Below are 18,811 nucleotides of genomic sequence, written 5' to 3'. Positions count from 1 at the left end.
AGTAATCACTTCTTACCTGCTGACCTTTGACTCCGCCTCTGCCTGCTCAACCACTGATTACGAGTATGACGCAATTTGCACGTACGTGTGCGATGCGACTTTTAACTTGCCCGCAGGAAATAATGGGCGAGTTTTCTGTGAAATTGCAGAAGGATAGAACATTCTGCGATCTCTCAGCGTCGCTGCAGGAGAAAAATGGCGCTTGTAAATAGAATCATTCAAAACAAGGGTTTTATTTCCGTGCGACTTTTGCACATCTCGCAACGCATGAAACTCGCCGGAGTAAATACAGCCGGAGGCTTTATGCGCCGGACCGAAGCGCAGACTGATTTCACGCTTGTAAACCTGCGATTGTAACGCATCGCCGCACGTCCGATTTTTAACACATTTTTCAAACGTGAAAAACACATATTATTTCCATTGGATAAATAAATTGCGTTCCTATCGCCTCCGTGTGCGCTGCGGTTTTTCGGCTCCCAAAGAAAAGAATGGCGATATCGCCCAAAAATAGAACATGCTGTGAGAGAAACATCGTACATACGAATGCACAAGTGGCAAATAAAGGGTTACATCTCCGTGTGAGGTTTGTGCACCTCTGAACATCCAGACCTCGCACAGGAATGAGCGCCACGCGAATACGGCCGCAATGTGAGGCGCGCTGGACGGACGGGTGACTTTCCCTGAATGTGATGCATCAGATGACAGCGAGAAACACAACACTGAATTCGGACAGATCTCCCGCCATCTCCGGCCGCCATCCTGCATTTTCTATTTTCCGGGATTTCGCTGCTTTGCCGCCGTAGCCTAAGCTGCTCCCGGCACAGGAGGCGGCCGCAGAAACGAAGCGCACTCATGTCTGCCGCGTAAAATATTTACAGTCTGCAGGCTTCTTCTCTTTCTGCTGAATTCTACTTGGGACTGAATGGGTTAACAGGCAGGGGGAGGAGCTACAAGGAAATGTTGTTATGTAGCAAAGTTTTTGGCTTTCATGTGACAGAAGTCATTTCTGGAGATGGTGAAGGAACACAGGAGATGTATAGAAGGGCAAGATGGGGCCGTCATGGGACATGCGGGGGGCCGAATACCAGACAACTGTTAGGTGGATTCACAACTGGCTTAGTGATCGTACTCAAAGAATGGTTATAAATGGCTGCACATCCAAGTGGAAGAATGTATCAAGTGGGGTACTGCAAGGCTCTGTCCTGGGCCCAGTGTTGGTCAACATTGTTATAAATGGTCTGGAGGAGGGAATTGATGGGAAAGTGATCAGATTTGCTGATGACACAAAGCTAGGAGGGATAGCTAACACTAGGGAAGAGAGAGAGGATTCAAAAAGATCTAGAAAAGTATGAACAGGGGGCGGCGACTAACAGAATGGTATTTAAGAAGGGGAAATGCAAAGTCCTACATCTGGGCAAGAAAAATGAGAAAAGCACCTACAGAATGGGAGGAATTGGGCTAAGCAGCAGCACATGTGAAAAAGACTTGGGTATACTAAGAGATCATAGACTGAACATGAGTCAACAATGTGATGCAGCAGCAAAAAAGGCAAACACAATTCCGGGATGTATTAAGAGAAGCATAGAGTCTAGATCACGTGAGGTCATTATCCCCCTCTACTCTTCCTCACTCAGACGTCATCTGGAATACTGTGTCCAGTTCTTGGCAGCCCACTTTATAACAGACATAGACAAACTGGAGCAAGTTCAGAGAAGAGTTACCAAGATGGTGAGCGGTCTGCAAATCATGTCCTATGAGGAACGGTTAAAGGATCTGGGAATGTTTAGCAGAAGAGAAGGCTGAGAGGAGACTTAATAGCCGTCTACAAATATCTGAAGGGCTGTCACAGTGCAGAGGGATCAGCCCTATTCTCATCTGTACAAGGAAAGACTAGAAGCAATGGGATGAAACTGAAAGGGAGGAGACAGAGATTAGATATTAGACAGTGAGGGGGATCAATGAGTGGAACAGGTTGCCACGGGTGGTGGGGAGTGCTCCTTCAATGGAAGTGTTTAGAGGCTGGACAAATATCTGTGTGGGATGATTTAGTGATCCTGCACTGAGCAGGGGGTCGGACCTGATGACCCTGGAGGACCCAATGACCCCGGAGGACCCTTCCAACTCTAGCAGTCTAGGATGGGGGTCATCATGGAATAAGCAGAAGCTTTATATAAGGCAGGATTGGGGTCATTATGGAATTGCTAATTAGTTTTGTTTCCCATAAAACATGTAAATTATTACTTTAAAGGGGAACTCCACCTCCTGTGGCAGGTCATAGGACAGGCTACACAATAGCCATGATGGGGTCCATCAGACAAGGACGACACTGATTCTCAAAATGAAGCGTCTGTGAGGTGTAGAAGCACCCAAACTGTAGGGGCTTTATTCAAATGTAACAGTGATGTCGCATTTTTCACCAGAAACTCTGACTACGGCTACGGTCTGGTTCACATGGTGGATTCCACAACAATTACACATCAAAAGGCGTCCCATTCATTTAAAAGGGAATCTGCGCCATAATTTATTCATCGCGGATGTTAAATCTGCATTACAGATTTTAAAAAATGGACATTCTGCGCAGCGGCCTCAGAGTTATGGCGCCCAGATTAGTCCCAATGAAAGAGACTAAAATCCCCGGGCGGCCGCAGCGCTAAACATTAGCAGTAAAAATCTGTGACAAAAGCACGGATCTCCATGGCCGACGCTGAAGTACACGGCGCAATAGAAAGTCCGTGTCAGAAAAATCCAATGTGGCGTCTGGATGAATATTGCCTTAGGCCGCCTGCACACGGGCGGAAATCCCGCGGCGGGATTTCCGCCACTGAAAGCCTGCATAGGAGTGCATTACAATACGCACTCCTATGCAGACGGCCGCGGTTTGGCCGCGCGAAATCTCACGCGGCAAACAAACCGCGGCATGTCCTATTTTTGTGCGGGGCTCGTGTGGATTCCAATTTAAAAGGCGCAGCAGAACTCCGTGATTCAGCCGCAGATTTCCGCCGTGGACGTGCGCTTGTGTGCTTTCAGATCCGCAAACAGATTTAGTCCTTTTCAACGGGTAGATTTCCTGACACGGATTTGGAGCGACACGCCGCCATATTCTGCCCACGTACTTCAAATCTGTGTGAATAAACCGTGCGGATATACGGGCTGGGGAGCGGATATACGGGCTGGGGAGCGGATATACGGGCTGGGGAGCGGATATATGGGCTCCGGTGCAGATTTACGGGCTGCAGTGCAGATTCCCATTGAGAGTATTGGGACGCGGTTTTGCAGCTAATTTGATGTCTATTCCATGTAGATTCTGCATCAAATCCGTGGCAAAAAGAACACAGTGAGGACGCTCCCCAAGGCGCGGCTCACACGGCCGTACGGTAATTCTCTGCATAAAATTCGTGGCGTTTTACCGGCGTAGGGTACTGTGTATCCCTGCGTGCTGTCGTATTTTTGCACGTGTGGATGCGCTCCGGCTTCCTGGTTTCTTTTTTTTCATAAATTTCCTAGCATCATGCATAAAAATGCTGAACATACGTGTCCCGAACACAACTATAGAAAACAATATGGCTGTACGCGCGCAATTCGCAGTACGGTAGAACGTGCCGCGTTCTTTTTTAAGTGCGCATTATACACAAGTGTGAATGGACCAATGACAATCAATGCACCTCCATTTATGTCATTCACCATGAAGTTATCCGCGTGTATTGGGCGTGCAATACGTTGGTATGCGCCCGGCGTCAGGGCGAGTTCACACAGTGGGATTGCTGCGGATTTTGACACGGTTTTTGATGCAGAACTGATGCGATTTTCTACGCATTTTCTGCAGTGGAAGCCCTGCACCAATTCCTCTGTGTGTGGACTTATCCGTAGGGCTCATTCACACATCACTGATTGCCCCACACGAGGGCGGTTTCAGACAACCGTATGCACAACTTTTTTTTATTCAACCATTCAAACTCCGCGCCATAATAGCACAGAAGTTTGAAAAAAACTGCGGTTAGATAGCGGCCGCCCAATCCGTCCCGCACGTAGTTAGTACCATATACAGGGCCGGTCCGATCTTTTCTCGGACGTACAATTAACGGGTGAGAATCCCGCTAGTGAAATCGAAGCCACTGAAATCCATTGCGATCAGGCGTTTGGTTTTGTCCTGTTTTGCGTCCGCGATTATCATGGCCACATAATGGGTCAAAGAGACGCCGGTGAGTATAAGCCCTCATACTTTGGCGCGTTCTGCTCTGACGAAAAATCAGGACCAAAATCTGCCTGACTAACGTACGGACTTTGATGTCAGTTTGAAAATGGCTTCATTCTGCATCAAGATGTGCATTCAGACCGGAAGACTGAAGGATCTGCGGGATGTTCCACTATATGTGACATATCAAGTCAGCGGGCTTCAGGCTCAGAGTGAGGAGAGCCGCAGCGATGTGACCTGCTGAGGGGGGATCCCCTTAGGTTGGTTCTAGGTTCCCCACATGATCAGATCATTCGGCTCTCAGTCGCTAACTAATCTCTGAGGCTAATTTCACAAGGGCGAGTGTGAAGCTCATATCGCACTCAGGAACAGGCAAGGTACCCCCGTATGCCAGGGTCAAAACCGCCTCCCATCACTTCAGTGCAGATGCCATCCTGCGGCGCGGCTTTCAGCCATGCTGGAGGACTGGCTAGTGCTTCCCATTGTTTTCAGTGGGAAACCTCGCCTCGCACGCCTTATGATGTGTTTTCTGGCCCCATTGAAAACAATGGGCGATGCGTTCCAAGGTAACGCCCAGAGATCGGACCTGCTGTATATGACCGCATTCAAAAGAATGGGGTCCAGATTCGTGCAGGACTTGTGCATCTCGCAACGCACAAATCTTGAACGATTTTTTCTGCCTCTTGCAAGTTGCCTGACAATTAGGAAGGGCTTCTTCGGACGACCGTACTTGGGAACGTAAAATATACGCGAGCAATAGAAAGAGTAGAGAGAATAGAACCCATTGATGTCAGTGAGCTCGCTCACATCAGAGTGTTGTGCAACGCATTTCGTGCGCATTCAAAAGAAATAGGACCTGCTTTATCTTTCCATGTATTGCGCATCAAAGGCCCCCATGTAAGCCTATGGGAGGTGGGTGCGCAAGTGTGCAATACGCTGCGCAATTCCATGAAAAAGAGCAAACATCTGGACCTCATAATACTAAAAAGCCTTTTATAACAGGGTGGGGGTGATCTGCGCGCACATGTGACCCGGCCTGGATGTGCAAAAGTACAGTACTGCGCACCAACACGCGCGCAAATCAACCTCATTCACTGCACAAGTACATTGCACTGAGGCGAGCGTATTTGCACCCCCAGTCGCCTGAATAAGCCCTGCGGCTGGACTCATATGGGCGAGTTTTATCTGCTGCATTCACACAGATAGACCCCATTGTTTTCAAGGTGTCTGTTCACGCGGGTTTTTACTCTCGAAGCGACGCTGCAAGACGGTAAATATATACGGCACGCCCTGTTTGTCCACGAAATTGCAGAAAATTCGTCTTTTTTGCTGTTGATGAATTCAAAAAATCACGTCGCACTCGCAGGCGCTCGCAGGTTTCATGTGAGAGTGATGCGAGGTTTTCAAATTTTTCTATTGAAAACCGCGTATTCAATGATGTGAGGCAATGTTCTCACAAATCACAGGGAAAATCATATTTTTACAAGCAGTCTGAGTTTCTTGGACAAATATTGCGCTCGCCCGTCTGAATCCAACCTGAGGGTTTATTCACACGGTCAATATCTGATATCACATGAACAGAACATATTGCCTTCCATGTGTTTATCCACATGAGCGACTGTTCTCTCACACCGATCGCTGAACGTCCTGCTTTGGGGCGATTCTGTGTCAGAACCGCCCAATATTCCCTTTGACAGTGAAACCAATCACATCGCACTCACATGCAGATGCAACGTTCCTGCGAGTGCGATGCAATTTTTATATTTTTTTCTATTAAAACATGCAATTTTCACGTAAGTGAAAAACGTGCTTAAAAATCGCATGTTGTGTAGATGCCAAGGGTTTTTTCGCAAAATGCATCGCACTCGCAGCAGAAATTGCAGCTGTAAGATATCATTCCGGGTTTCACAGACTGATATCGTATTCACCCATGTGATCGCATCGAACACATCGATCAAGACTGTTACATGCTGCTATCACTATTACCCATAGACTCCCCTACTAGAGTGGAAGCTCTTGGGACTACTCTTCCTAATTCAAAATATCCCCGTTTGCCAGTCGCCAAGGCTTCATGGTGTTATGATATTATTATTACATAGCTTATTATTGTATACACTATTTGATCTGTACAATTTATGTATCCTCCGCTTATACTGGAATTGCGCAGGTTAAATATCCAGATCGCTCTCTACAGCAACGATCTGCAACCTGTGGCTCTCAGGCTACCGTAAAACAACAACTCCCAGCATGCCCTGATAGCCGCAGTTGTAGTTGCTCATCAGCCTGAGAACAACACAGCCCCACCAGCCGCCTTTCATTCATAAATCCCTATCCTTCCCCGGTGATTAGGATGTGCAACCTCCCTCCTCCGCAACAGAGACTGAGCCCACATGTCACACCGAGGTACCGGCGCCCTATTGTGTGATGTCAGGAGGAGCTCGAGACAGAATTAATCCCCCCAGATGACTGGAAGCATTCAGTAGACTCTGCCTAGCAGTCCTATGGCAACATTGTATCAGTCCAACAGCAACCTGTTCACTAGATACAATGTATCAGGTGTAACCACTGCGTGGATCCAGAAGGAGCAGAATCAGGGAACAGGTACACGGTGACAAGTGCTCATCACTGCGGTGGAGTCACCCAACCAGGGCGACATTTCCATGGAGTTTGTATGTTTTCCCCGTTTCACATAGGTTTCCTCCAACACATACTTTGGCTAAGTGGCTTCTTGTGAAATAAGACTTGGCATGCAGGTTCTACATATGCAGCCCCTTAGAAACAAAGTGCAATATCACAAATCCTACAGTACTGCGGAATATGTTGGTGCTATAGAAATAACAGATGAATGGTAAGGAGTGAGTTACTTACCCCGAGTCGCCGGCTTCTTATCCTGACATAACCCTGTTTGACAATATCGTTAAAATTTGAACCCATTCCCGGCAAGTGTCGGAGGGAAGTGGGAGAGGGAAAGTTGGGAGAATGGAACGAAGACTGAAACGCGTGTGGTGAGCGAGAAGAGAGCACATCGGATTCTTCTTGCGTTCGCCGCTCGCTTTTTTGGCTTTTTTTTTAAATCCACTTTGAAGAGGAGGAAAAAAAGTGAGATGTAAAAAGGAGGCTGCGAAAACTAATGAGACTGGAGCAGGCGGCAGCGCTGTCAGCTGATAGATCTGCCTGGTTTCTATTCTGGGCTGTACCATTCTGATGCAAGTCGCCATTGTGCAGGGGGGAAGGCGTTGTGCATTGTGGTAACCTGCAGCAGCCATGGCAGCATCCACCCTCTGCTCCTCCATAGTGTGGGAAGCACTGAGGGAAAGCAAACACTCTCTCTCTCTCTTTCTGATTAGCATAGAAGCAAAGCAAACAGAAGCATCCAATGTATCTTCCACAAAGGTCAATGCAAAATTACTGACACCCCAGCTGCTGAAATCCTCTGTGGAGCTCTGCACAGCCAGGAAGGCTCTGGGATTGCTGTGGTTCTGCGTGCCGTTCATCTAACATCGTACCATAATCTTATAAAGTCTGCCTCACTATTCTACTGCATTGTGTAACTGATACATTTTGCACATACGGATTGCGGTCTACATTCCAGAGAAAGCAATGGAAAAAAGCGGTATTATCATGAATGGATTGTATCAGCACAACTGCACAATTATTTGTTATGTGATTGCGATACGATAAGCCAGCCGGCAGCATCGGGACACCAGAAACAACACAACACAATGTATCACATTTCACAACAAGTGTAACAATGTTACAAAATAAACACATAGCCATTTATTACCCCATCTAGTAGCGCACATACACCGACCGCCCCTCTATTACCCCCATCTAGTAGAGCACATACACCGACCGCCCCTCTATTACCCCCATCTAGTAGCGCACATACACTGGCCGCCCCTCTATTACCCCATCTAGTAGAGCACATACACCGACCACCCCTCTATTACCCCCATCTAGTAGCGCACATACACTGGCCACCCCTCTATAAGACCCCAACTAGTAGCGTTGGACTCCTTTGGCCTTCAGATCCGCAGTGGTTCCTCGCGATGTAGATTCCACTTGGTGATGAAATGGTTCTGCAGGAGTATCGGCCCCTGCGGACAGGAAGCTGCTTGTAGTTGCTGCAGATTAGATGGCGGTGCTGACATGTTCTGACCGGCTGACAGGAAGGGGTCAGCGATTCATGCTGCTTGCACCAAATTCTGACCTCCCATCAGCAACAGAAATCTGCATCCATCTGACCAGGAGATGTTTCTCCGCTGCTCAGTGATACAAGTTTTGAGCTTTGTTTTTGGTCGTCTGCTGTTACAGCTGAGGAACAGCGAGTTGTGCATTCAAACCAGCTGTTGGACAGAAGGATGCCTGACATCCGCCTTTTGCGCATGTAGAAAAGCTGCGTAATGAGGTGTGCAAAAAAGCAATAGAAAAGGATCAGCATTTAGTCTGTGAAAACACTGCATTTTCACATACCAAAATATGTTCCCGACCGTGTGAGTGAGCCTATAGCGGGCAACACTGGGCACAACTAAGAGCCCACCAAGTATTATTGTAGTTATATCCCTGTACATAGGGGGCAGTATTATAGTAGTTATATTCTTGTACATAGAGGCAGTATTATAGTAGTTATATTCTTGTACATAGGAGGCAGTATTATAGTAGTTATATTCTTGTACATAGGGGGCAGTATTATAGTAGTTATATTCTTGTACATAGGGGGCAGTATTATAGTAGTTATATTCTTGTACATAGGGGGCAGTATTATAGTAGTTATAATCTTGTACATAGGAGGCAGTATTACAGTAGTTATAATCTTGTACATAGGGGGCAGTATTATAGTAGTTATATTCTTGTACATAGGAGCAGTATTATAGTAGTTATATTCTTGTACATAGGGGGCAGTATTATAGTAGTTATATTCTTGTACATAGGGGGCAGTATTATAGTAGTTATATCCTTGTATATAGGAGGCAGTATTATAGTAGTTATATTCTTGTATATAGGAGGCAGTATTATAGTAGTTATATTCTTGTACATAGAGGCAGTATTATAGTAGTTATATTCTTGTACATAGGGAGCAGTATTATAGTAGTTATATTCTTATACATAGGGGGCAGTATTATAGTAGTTATATTCTTGTACATAGGGGGCAGTATTATAGTAGTTATATTCTTGTATATAGGAGGCAGTATTATAGTAGTTATATTCTTGTACATAGGGGGCAGTATTATAGTAGTTATATTCTTGTATATAGGAGGCAGTATTATAGTAGTTATATTCTTGTACAATGGAGGCAGTATTATAGTAGTTATATTCTTGTACATAGGGGGCAGTATTATAGTAGTTATATTCTTGTACATAGAGGGCAGTATTATAGTAGTTATATTCTTGTACATAGGGGGCAGTATTATAGTAGCTATATTCTTGTACAATGGAGGCAGTATTATAGTAGTTATATTCTTGTACATAGGGGGCAGTATTATAGTAGTTATATTCTTGTATATAGGAGGCAGTATTATAGTAGTTATATTCTTGTACAATGGAGGCAGTATTATAGTAGTTATATTCTTGTATATAGGAGGCAGTATTATAGTAGTTATATTCTTGTACAATGGAGGCAGTATTATAGTAGTTATATTCTTGTACATAGAGGGCAGTATTATAGTAGTTATATTCTTGTACATAGGGGGCAGTATTATAGTAGTTATATTCTTGTACATAGGGGGCAGTATTATAGTAGTTATATTTTTGTACATAGAAGGCAGTATTATAGTAGTTATATTCTTGAACATAGGAGCAGTATTATAGTAGTTATATTCTTGTACATAGGGGGCAGTATTATAGTAGTTATATTCTTGTACATAGGAGCAGTATTATAGTAGTTATATTCTTGTACATAGGGGGCAGTATTATAGTAGTTATATTCTTGTACATAAGGGGCAGTATTATAGTAGTTATATTCTTGTACATAAGGGACATTATTATAGTAGTTATATTCTTGTACATAGGAGCAGTATTATAGTAGTTATATTCTTGTACATAAGGGGCATTATTATAGTAGTTATATTCTTGTACATAGGGGGCAGTATTATAGTAGTTATATTCTTGTACATAGGAGGCAGTATTACAGTAGTTATATTCTTGTACATAGGAGCAGTATTATAGTAGTTATATTCTTGTACATAGGGGGCAGTATTATAGTAGTTATATTCTTGTACATAGGGGGCAGTATTATAGTAGTTATATTCTTGTACATAGGGGGCAGTATTATAGTAGTTATATTCTTGTATATAGGAGGCAGTATTATAGTAGTTATATTCTTGTACAATGGAGGCAGTATTATAGTAGTTATATTCTTGTACATAGAGGGCAGTATTATAGTAGTTATATTCTTGTATATAGGAGGCAGTATTATAGTACTTATATTCTTGTACATAGGGGGCAGTATTATAGTAGTTATATTCTTGTATATAGGAGGCAGTATTATAGTAGTTATATTCTTGTACAATGGAGGCAGTATTATAGTAGTTATATTCTTGTACATAGAGGGCAGTATTATAGTAGTTATATTCTAGTACATAGAGGGCAGTATTATAGTAGTTATATTCTTGTACATAGGGGGCAGTATTATAGTAGTTATATTCTTGTACATAGAAGGCAGTATTATAGTAGTTATATTCTTGTACATAGGAGCAGTATTATAGTAGTTATATTCTTGTACATAGGGGGCAGTATTATAGTAGTTATATTCTTGTACATAGGGGGCAGTATTATAGTAGTTATATTCTTGTACATAGGAGCAGTATTATAGTAGTTATATTCTTGTACATAGGGGGCAGTATTATAGTAGTTATATTCTTGTACATAGGAGCAGTATTATAGTAGTTATATTCTTGTACATAGGGGGCAGTATTATAGTAGTTATATTCTTGTACATAAGGGGCAGTATTATAGTAGTTATATTCTTGTACATAAGGGACATTATTATAGTAGTTATATTCTTGTACATAGGAGCAGTATTATAGTAGTTATATTCTTGTACATAGGAGCAGTATTATAGTAGTTATATTCTTTTACATAAGGGGCATTATTATAGTAGTTATATTCTTGTACATAAGGGGCATTATTATAGTAGTTATATTCTTGTACATAGGGGGCAGTATTATAGTAGTTATATTCTTGTACATAGGAGGCAGTATTACAGTAGTTATATTCTTGTACATAGGAGGCAGTATTATAGTAGTTATATTCTTGTACATAGGGGGCATTATTATAGTAGTTATATTCTTGTACATAGGGGGCAGTATTACAGTAGTTATATTCTTGTACATAGGGGACAGTATTATAGTAGTTATATTCTTGTACATAGGGGGCAGTATTATAGTAGTTATATTCTTGTACATAGGGGGCAGTATTATAGTAGTTATATCCTTGTACATAGGGGCACTATTATAGTAGTTATATTCTTGTACATAGGAGCAGTATTATAGTAGTTATATTCTTGTACATAGGGGGCAGTATTATAGTAGTTATATTCTTGTACATAGGGAGCAGTATTATAGTAGTTATATTCTTGTAGATAGGGGGCAGTATTATAGTAGTTAGATTCTTGTACATAGGGGGCAGTATTATAGTAGTTATATCCTTGTACATAGGGGCACTATTATAGTAGTTATATTCTTGTACATAGGAGGCAGTATTATAGTAGTTTATTCTTGTACATAGGGGGCAGTATTATAGTAGTTTAATTCTTGTACATAGCAGGCAGTATTATAGTAGTTATATTTTTGTACATAGGGGGCAGTATTATAGTAGTTATATTCTTGTACACAGGGGGCAGTATTATACTAGTTATGTTCTTGTACATAGGAGGCAGTAATATAGTAGTTATATTCTTGTACATAGGGGGCAGTATTATAGTAGTTCTATTCTTGTACATAGGAGCAGTATTATAGTAGTTCTATTGTTGTACATAGGAGCAGTATTATAGTAGTTATACTCTTGTACATAGGGGGCAGTATTATAGTAGTTATATTCTTGTACACAGGGGGCAGTATTATAGTAGTTATATTCTTGTACATAGGAGCAGTATTATAGTAGTTATTCTCTTGTACATAGGGGGCAGTATTATAGTAGTTATATTCTTGTACATAGGGGGCAGTATTATAGTAGTTATATTCTTGTACATAGGGGGCAGTATTATAGTAGTTATATTCTTGTACATAGGGGGCAGTATTGTAGTTGTTATATTCTTGTACATAGGGGGCAGTATTATAGTAGTTATATTCTTGTACATAGGAGGCAGTATTCTAGTAGTTATATTCTTCTACATAGGGGGTAGTATTATAGTAGTTATATTCTAGTATATAGAAGTAATATTATTGTAGCTATATATTTTTTTTATAGGGAGCCATGCTATAGTAGTGGTATTCTTGTTCATAGAAAATTACTGCTAGAGCTAATTATTTGATGCCTGAGTTCCCAATTGATTCTAAATTCCATTTAATTGGAACATCAGAAGGTGCTTTTGTTTGTACATCCCTTTTAATACCTACAAGAAGCTTTGTTTAGTTCACAATGCACAATGACTCCTTCTACATCTTTTGCAACAATATGAAGGAGGTTTGGGCGGAGCTGTCATTTCTTATATTTATGGCGACACATAAATATCAAGAGCAAAATGTTGTATCTGCAGCACTACAAATAATTCAGGAAAAGCGACATTTTACCTGCGATCTCCGTATACGGCTCTACGTAAATCCCCGTTGAGCTCTGGGTGTGATTTTAATGCATATTATATTGTTGACATTAAATTATACAGTGAAAAGACAAAGCGCAGACAGGACCAATATGTCTCCTCCACAGGTGAGGATCAAGTCCAGGAAAAGCATCATCTGTTTTGTAGGTGACAACCGATAAAGATTCGGAATGTGGTTTTAGTGTCGTCCTGATATCTGTGTTATTCCAGGTGTCTTTCTGATAGATTATTATTACCATAACACTATGATGAATCCGAGACAATGAGCACAAAACAGCCATAAAGAATTATACGGCGCAGCAGCCGCCACGCCATTCGTCTTCATTAGCGCAGCTCCTTGTCTCCGATCACACACAAAGCTTAGATTACATTACAATGTGCTACTTTAATTTTAAGGCAATACATGGATGTAGTGCTGCAGATTTGGGTGACACTTCACATTTCAATACATAGCAGTATTGTTTTCTTGCAGACAGGGGGCAGTATACAAGTCATTTTATTATGCTAGCTTTCTGAATTCTGAACCTCTGCTTGTTTAATGTCTGCATGCACCATTCTCCAGTATAGTGCATTAAGGGTGGCTTCACACAAGCATGTTTTTGTGCGTGCATACGGACGCACAAAAACACGCTTCTATTTGCAGCACTGCATTCCCTATGGTGTGTGCACGTCTGTGTTTTACAGGTGCGTGCCTGCAAAGATAGGACATGCGTGCACCATAGGGAATGCACGCATTGTTTTCAATGGAGCCGCGGCTGCTGCCGGCAGCTCCATTAAAAACAATGATCTGCCGACACCCCTAATTGTTTTTCAGGGAAGGGCTGTACATATAAGCTCTTCCCTGAAAAAGAAAAATTTTAGTGTAAAAAAAAAATATATATATTGTGGGAGGATAGCTCGGTAGCGTGCGGGTTTCGTGATATTCAGAGACGGAACACCAGCGCATGCAGTCCAAAAGCAGGCGTGACCTGCGTTCATTTTTATAACAGCAACATAAAGTCCAACCTTAGCTTCAGGCAAACAAATAATAGTCCACAATCTCGCTATCAGGTCGCACTTAGCAGGTGCAGCGCACAGCAGGGCTTCTATCTCCAGCCCGTCACACAGGCTGCCAGGTCGCAGCAGCCATCTCTTAGTTCCCCTGTGTCCGTGCACCTGCTATTTATGTGCACACTAGCATTGGCTCAGCCTCAGCACCTCGGCTGATTGAGCTCGCCCACACCCTGGAGTGGAGGAGGTGGAATGGACAGCCCCACTACCAACCTGCCATCCATTCCAAAAAACCAGGCCCAGATATTTTTAAAGAACAGATCTCCAGCAACTGCTTGCTGGAGACCACATTATGCTCCTGGTTTCTTGCATCTCCGAGAGCGACACATGACCTTCCTCCAGTCCCCTCATGCATAGTACCGGAACCTGGGGTCGACGTAGCGACCGTCCACCACTACGCCCCTCCGTACCTCACATACCCTCCCCCTCTGCTCAAACCTGTAGGGGTGAACACTTTTACTAACCAAGCAGTGGGTTCGGGACAACGCATCAGCATTTCCCTGTAGCTTACCAGCCCTGTGCTCTACATTAAATTCAAAATTCTGTAACGAAAGGAACCACCTCATCACCCGAGCATTTCGCGCTTTGGCCTGACTCATCCAGGTAAGAGGGGAGTGGTCTGTCACCAATCTGAAATGTCGTCCAAGCAGGTAGTACCGTAGGGACTCTAAAGCCCACTTTATTGCCAGACACTCTCGTTCCACAATGCTATAATTTCTCTCTGCGGGGGTAAGTTTCCTACTAAGATAGGTGACTGGGTGCTCCTCGCCTCTAACCACTTGGGAAAGGACAGCCCCCACGCCTACATCAGATGCATCTGTCTGTACTACGAATGTTTTGCTGAAGTCGGGAGTAATTAAGACCGTCTCTCTACACATGGCTGTCTTTAACTTCCGAAATGCCTGCTCGGCCTCGTCATTCCACTTAATCATGGTGGAACTTCTTCCCTTTGTTAGCTCTGTCAAGGGCGCTGCTATGGTGGCAAAGGTAGGGATGAACCTGCGGTAGTAGCCTACAATCCCTAAAAACTCTCACCTGTTTCTTGGTTAATGGTTGGGGCCAGTTTTGGATGGCCTCTACTTTATTAATTTGGGGCTTGATAACTCCTCGTCCTATTATGTACCCCAAATAACGTGCTTCTTCCACTCCCAACGTACACTTCTTGGGGTTCGCCGTTAACCCTGCATCCCTGAGGGAATTAACTACCACCTGTACTTTGGCCAAGTGACTCTCCCAGTCAGTACTAAATATAATGATGTCATCCAGATAGGCGGAGGCATACCGACGGTGCGGCCTCAGGATGATATCCATCATTCTTTGGAACGTAGCTGGGGCCCCATGTAGCCCAAAAGGTAGGCAGACATACTGGAAGAGTCCCTCGGGAGTAGAAAAGGCAGTCTTTTCTTTGGCCTTGTCGGTAAGTGGTACCTGCCAATACCCTTTAGTCAGGTCTAAGGTAGAGAAGAACCGAGCATGTCCTAGCCTTTGTATTAGCTCATCTACTCGTGGCATCGGGTAGGAGTCAAACTTAGAGACTTCGTTCAACTTCCTGAAGTCGTTGCAAAACCTCAAGGTGCCATCGGGCTTAGGAATCAGGACAATGGGACTAGACCATTCACTTTTTGACACTTCAATGACCCCAAGGTCCAACATCTTCTTTGCTTCCTCTGACATAGCCTGTTTACGTGCTTCAGGAATTCTGTAGGGTTTCACCCGTACCTGAACGTAGGGTTCCGTGACGATGTCATGCTTGATTACTGACGTACGCCCAGTAGTTCTGAAAACAAATCCGTGTTTCGAAGTACCAACTCCTTTGCCTCCTGTTTCTGTACCTTAAATAGTGACCCTGAGATAGCCACTTCAGGAGCTTTGTCCATGGACTTCACAAAAACCTGGCTGCTCAGCACATTTACTGCTGCCAGAGACTCTTGTTCTTTCCAGGGTTTAAGCACATTCACATGGTACACTTGCTCCGGCCTCCTCCTGCCAGGTTGGTACACTTTATAATTGACTTCTCCTATGCGCTCCAGCACCTCATAGGGCATCTGCCATTTGGCTAAGAACTTGCTCTCTACTGTAGGCACCAAAACGAACACCCTATCTCCCGGGCAAAAGGTTCTGACTTTGGCTGACCTGTTATAGACTCGACTCTGTGCCACCTGTGCCTGTTCCAAGTGTTCCTTCACAATGGGCATGACAGCTGCTATCCTGTCCTGCATTACTGAAATATGTTCTACCACACTTTTGTAGGGGGTGTGTTCACTTTCCCAAGTTTCTTTCGCGAGGTCGAGAAGACCGTGTGGGTGTCTACCATACGGCAGTTCAAACAGAGAAAAACCTGTGGAGGATTGGGGAACCTCACGTATTGCGAACATCAAGGCTGGCAACAAACAATCCCAATCCTTCCCATCTTGGCTAACCACCCTTTTTAGCATACTCTTCAACGTTTTGTTAAACCTCTCGACCAGGCCGTCAGTTTGCGGGTGATATACTGAGGTACGCAGTTGTTTAATCTTTAGAAGTTTGCACATCTCTCTCATTACTTTTGACATAAACGGAGTTCCTTGATCGGTAAGGATCTCTTTGGGAATACCGGTGCGGGAGAACATCTGGAACAGCTCTCGGGCAATGTGTTTGGAGGAGGTGTTTCTCGGGGGAATTGCCTCCGGGTACCGCGTGGCATAGTCTAGAATGACCAGTATATACTGATGTCCCCTAGCGGACTTCACTACTGGTCCAACTAAATCCATGGCGATCCGGTCAAAGGGTACCTCGATAACGGGTAAGGGCACCAATGGACTCCTGAAATGAGGTTTAGGGGCCGTTAATTGACATATAGGGTATGAGGCGCAATACCGCTTAACCTCCTCATGTACCCCGGGCCAATAGAACCGTTGCAACACTCGTTCGCGGGTTTTTTCCGCCCCCAGATGACCTCCAAGCACATGTTTATGAGCCAGGTCGAGGACTATCCGGCGATAGGGTTGGGGTACCACTAGCTGTTCCAGTTCTTCCCCGCGCACCTTATCCACTCGGTACAACATGTCATTGTTAACAGCCGTATACGGGTATACTTCACTCCCACCTGGAGTTTGAGGTACCCCGTTTACTTTTTTACGGCCTCACAGGCCCTGATCAACGTTGGGTCTTTCAGCTGAGCAGACCCAAAATTTTCACGGGACACCTGAAGTTCCGGCATGGCAGGAACGTCTGCCGGACTTTCAGTGTCACCAGCCAGTACAGCTAGGGGACAATCGTCATCGTCACTGATGGTCACCCCGACCCAGCCGTGTCCGGGTCATACGGCTCAGGGCTTACCTCCTGACACACAACATTATCAACCACATTCTTATTGTCCAAAGTCCTTTTCCTCCACAAGGCCCAGAATAGTGGAAAGTCCCTTCCCATTATAGCCTCGTGCATTAGGGACTTAACCACTCCTACCTCGTGGGTAGTGGTGCCGCAAGGGGTGGCTATTGGTACGGTAGTGGTGGAGTATTCCCGAGTGTCCCCGTGGATGCACAGTACACCCACTCGGCCTCCATTGTAGGAGGTTGAGTTCACCAATGAACCATGTACCAGGGTCACAAGGCTCCTGGAGTCCAACAGAGCCTGTACGAGGAAGTCCCCAATGTTCACTGAACACACCTGTGGCTCATCCTCGGACAGGCTTTCGCCGGCTAGCGCGGGGCGTGTGTATAGGGAGACCCTCCGCCCAGAGCTGCAGTCCATGGGCTCGGAGCCTAGGGGGCAGTGTGCCGCAACATGACCCCATTCGTGACACCGCCAGCACTGTAGGCATCTGGGGTCCTGCTCTCGAGCGCCCTGGTGTGGGCCAACCGCTGGCTTGCCTCCTGAGCCCCCTCCCTTCTTCCACACAGGCCCCCTGGGAGCAGAATGTGGTATAGTCTTACCATCTCGACGGGAACCCTTTTCCTCTCTGGCGCGGCCCCGTCTTGTAGAGGCTTGTAACAATTCCTCCGTGGCACAATACCTCTCAACCAGGCTCATGAGGTGGTTGGCGTCAGTCGGCCCAGCCTGTCCCACCCAACGCTGTACCGCAGGTGGCAAGGAACGGTGGAAGATATCCAAGACGACCCTCTGCACCATTTGCACAGGAGTGCAGTCCTGTGGCTTCAGCCACTTGGAAAAAAGGTGTATCAAATCATGCATTTGGGACCGCGGTGGTAGGCTCTCCGAGTACCTCCAGGCATGTACCCGGCCTGCACGCACCTATATGGTCACTCCCAGTCGTGCCAGGGTTTCAGCCCTCAGTTTGGCGTAGTTACGGGAGTCCATTTAACTAAGGTCGTAATAGGCCTTTTGGGCCTCCCCCAACAGAAAAGGGGCCACGACAGCTGCCCACTGGTCCGGGGGCAGCCCTTCTCTTTATACAACCCTCTCGAAGACGTGAAGGTAGGTTTCCACGTCGTCAGCGGCGGTCATCTTCTGCAGCGCAGCTTGCACCGAGGCCTTTGCGGATGGTTGTCCTCCTTGGGCCCCTGGGGGTGGCTGCTCTGGCTGGCTGTGATCGCCGGCCGTTGAATCACCACGGCCTCTCACAGTGTTGCCATTTGCTCTATTAGGAGGCGATTAGTTTCTTGTTGCATCTGCCTTCCTCTGCCTGGGCGTTTTGCTGCTGTAAACATATCTGCACCAGCTGTTGCACCAGGTCCTCCATGGCCGCAGTCTTTTTCGATAGGGCACCAGCGGCTTTTACCCAGGACATGCAGTGTTACCTGCCGGTGTCAAATCGTTGCCCGCATCCTCCACCATATGTGGGAGGATAGCTCGGTAGCGTGCGGGTTTCG

The 18,811-nt window shown here is 45.1% G+C and overlaps 1 protein-coding gene across 1 annotated transcript in view; it reads right to left on the bottom strand.

Annotated features, from left to right (window-relative positions):
* DOK5 (docking protein 5) overlaps positions 1–7,285 on the bottom strand; it is an 87,894-nt gene extending 80,609 nt beyond the window's left edge. The window contains exon 1 of the mRNA XM_066586818.1: positions 7,061–7,285. Within this exon, the coding sequence (XP_066442915.1) occupies positions 7,061–7,126 (66 nt within the window). The 5' untranslated portion in view covers positions 7,127–7,285. The remainder of the gene's footprint in view (positions 1–7,060) is intronic.
* Between the last annotated feature and the right edge of the window lie 11,526 nt (positions 7,286–18,811).

Source organism: Eleutherodactylus coqui, chromosome 13 (assembly GCF_035609145.1).
Source record: "Eleutherodactylus coqui strain aEleCoq1 chromosome 13, aEleCoq1.hap1, whole genome shotgun sequence".
Lineage (NCBI taxonomy): Eukaryota > Metazoa > Chordata > Amphibia > Anura > Eleutherodactylidae > Eleutherodactylus > Eleutherodactylus coqui.
This window is presented reverse-complemented; position numbering and strand designations above follow the sequence as displayed.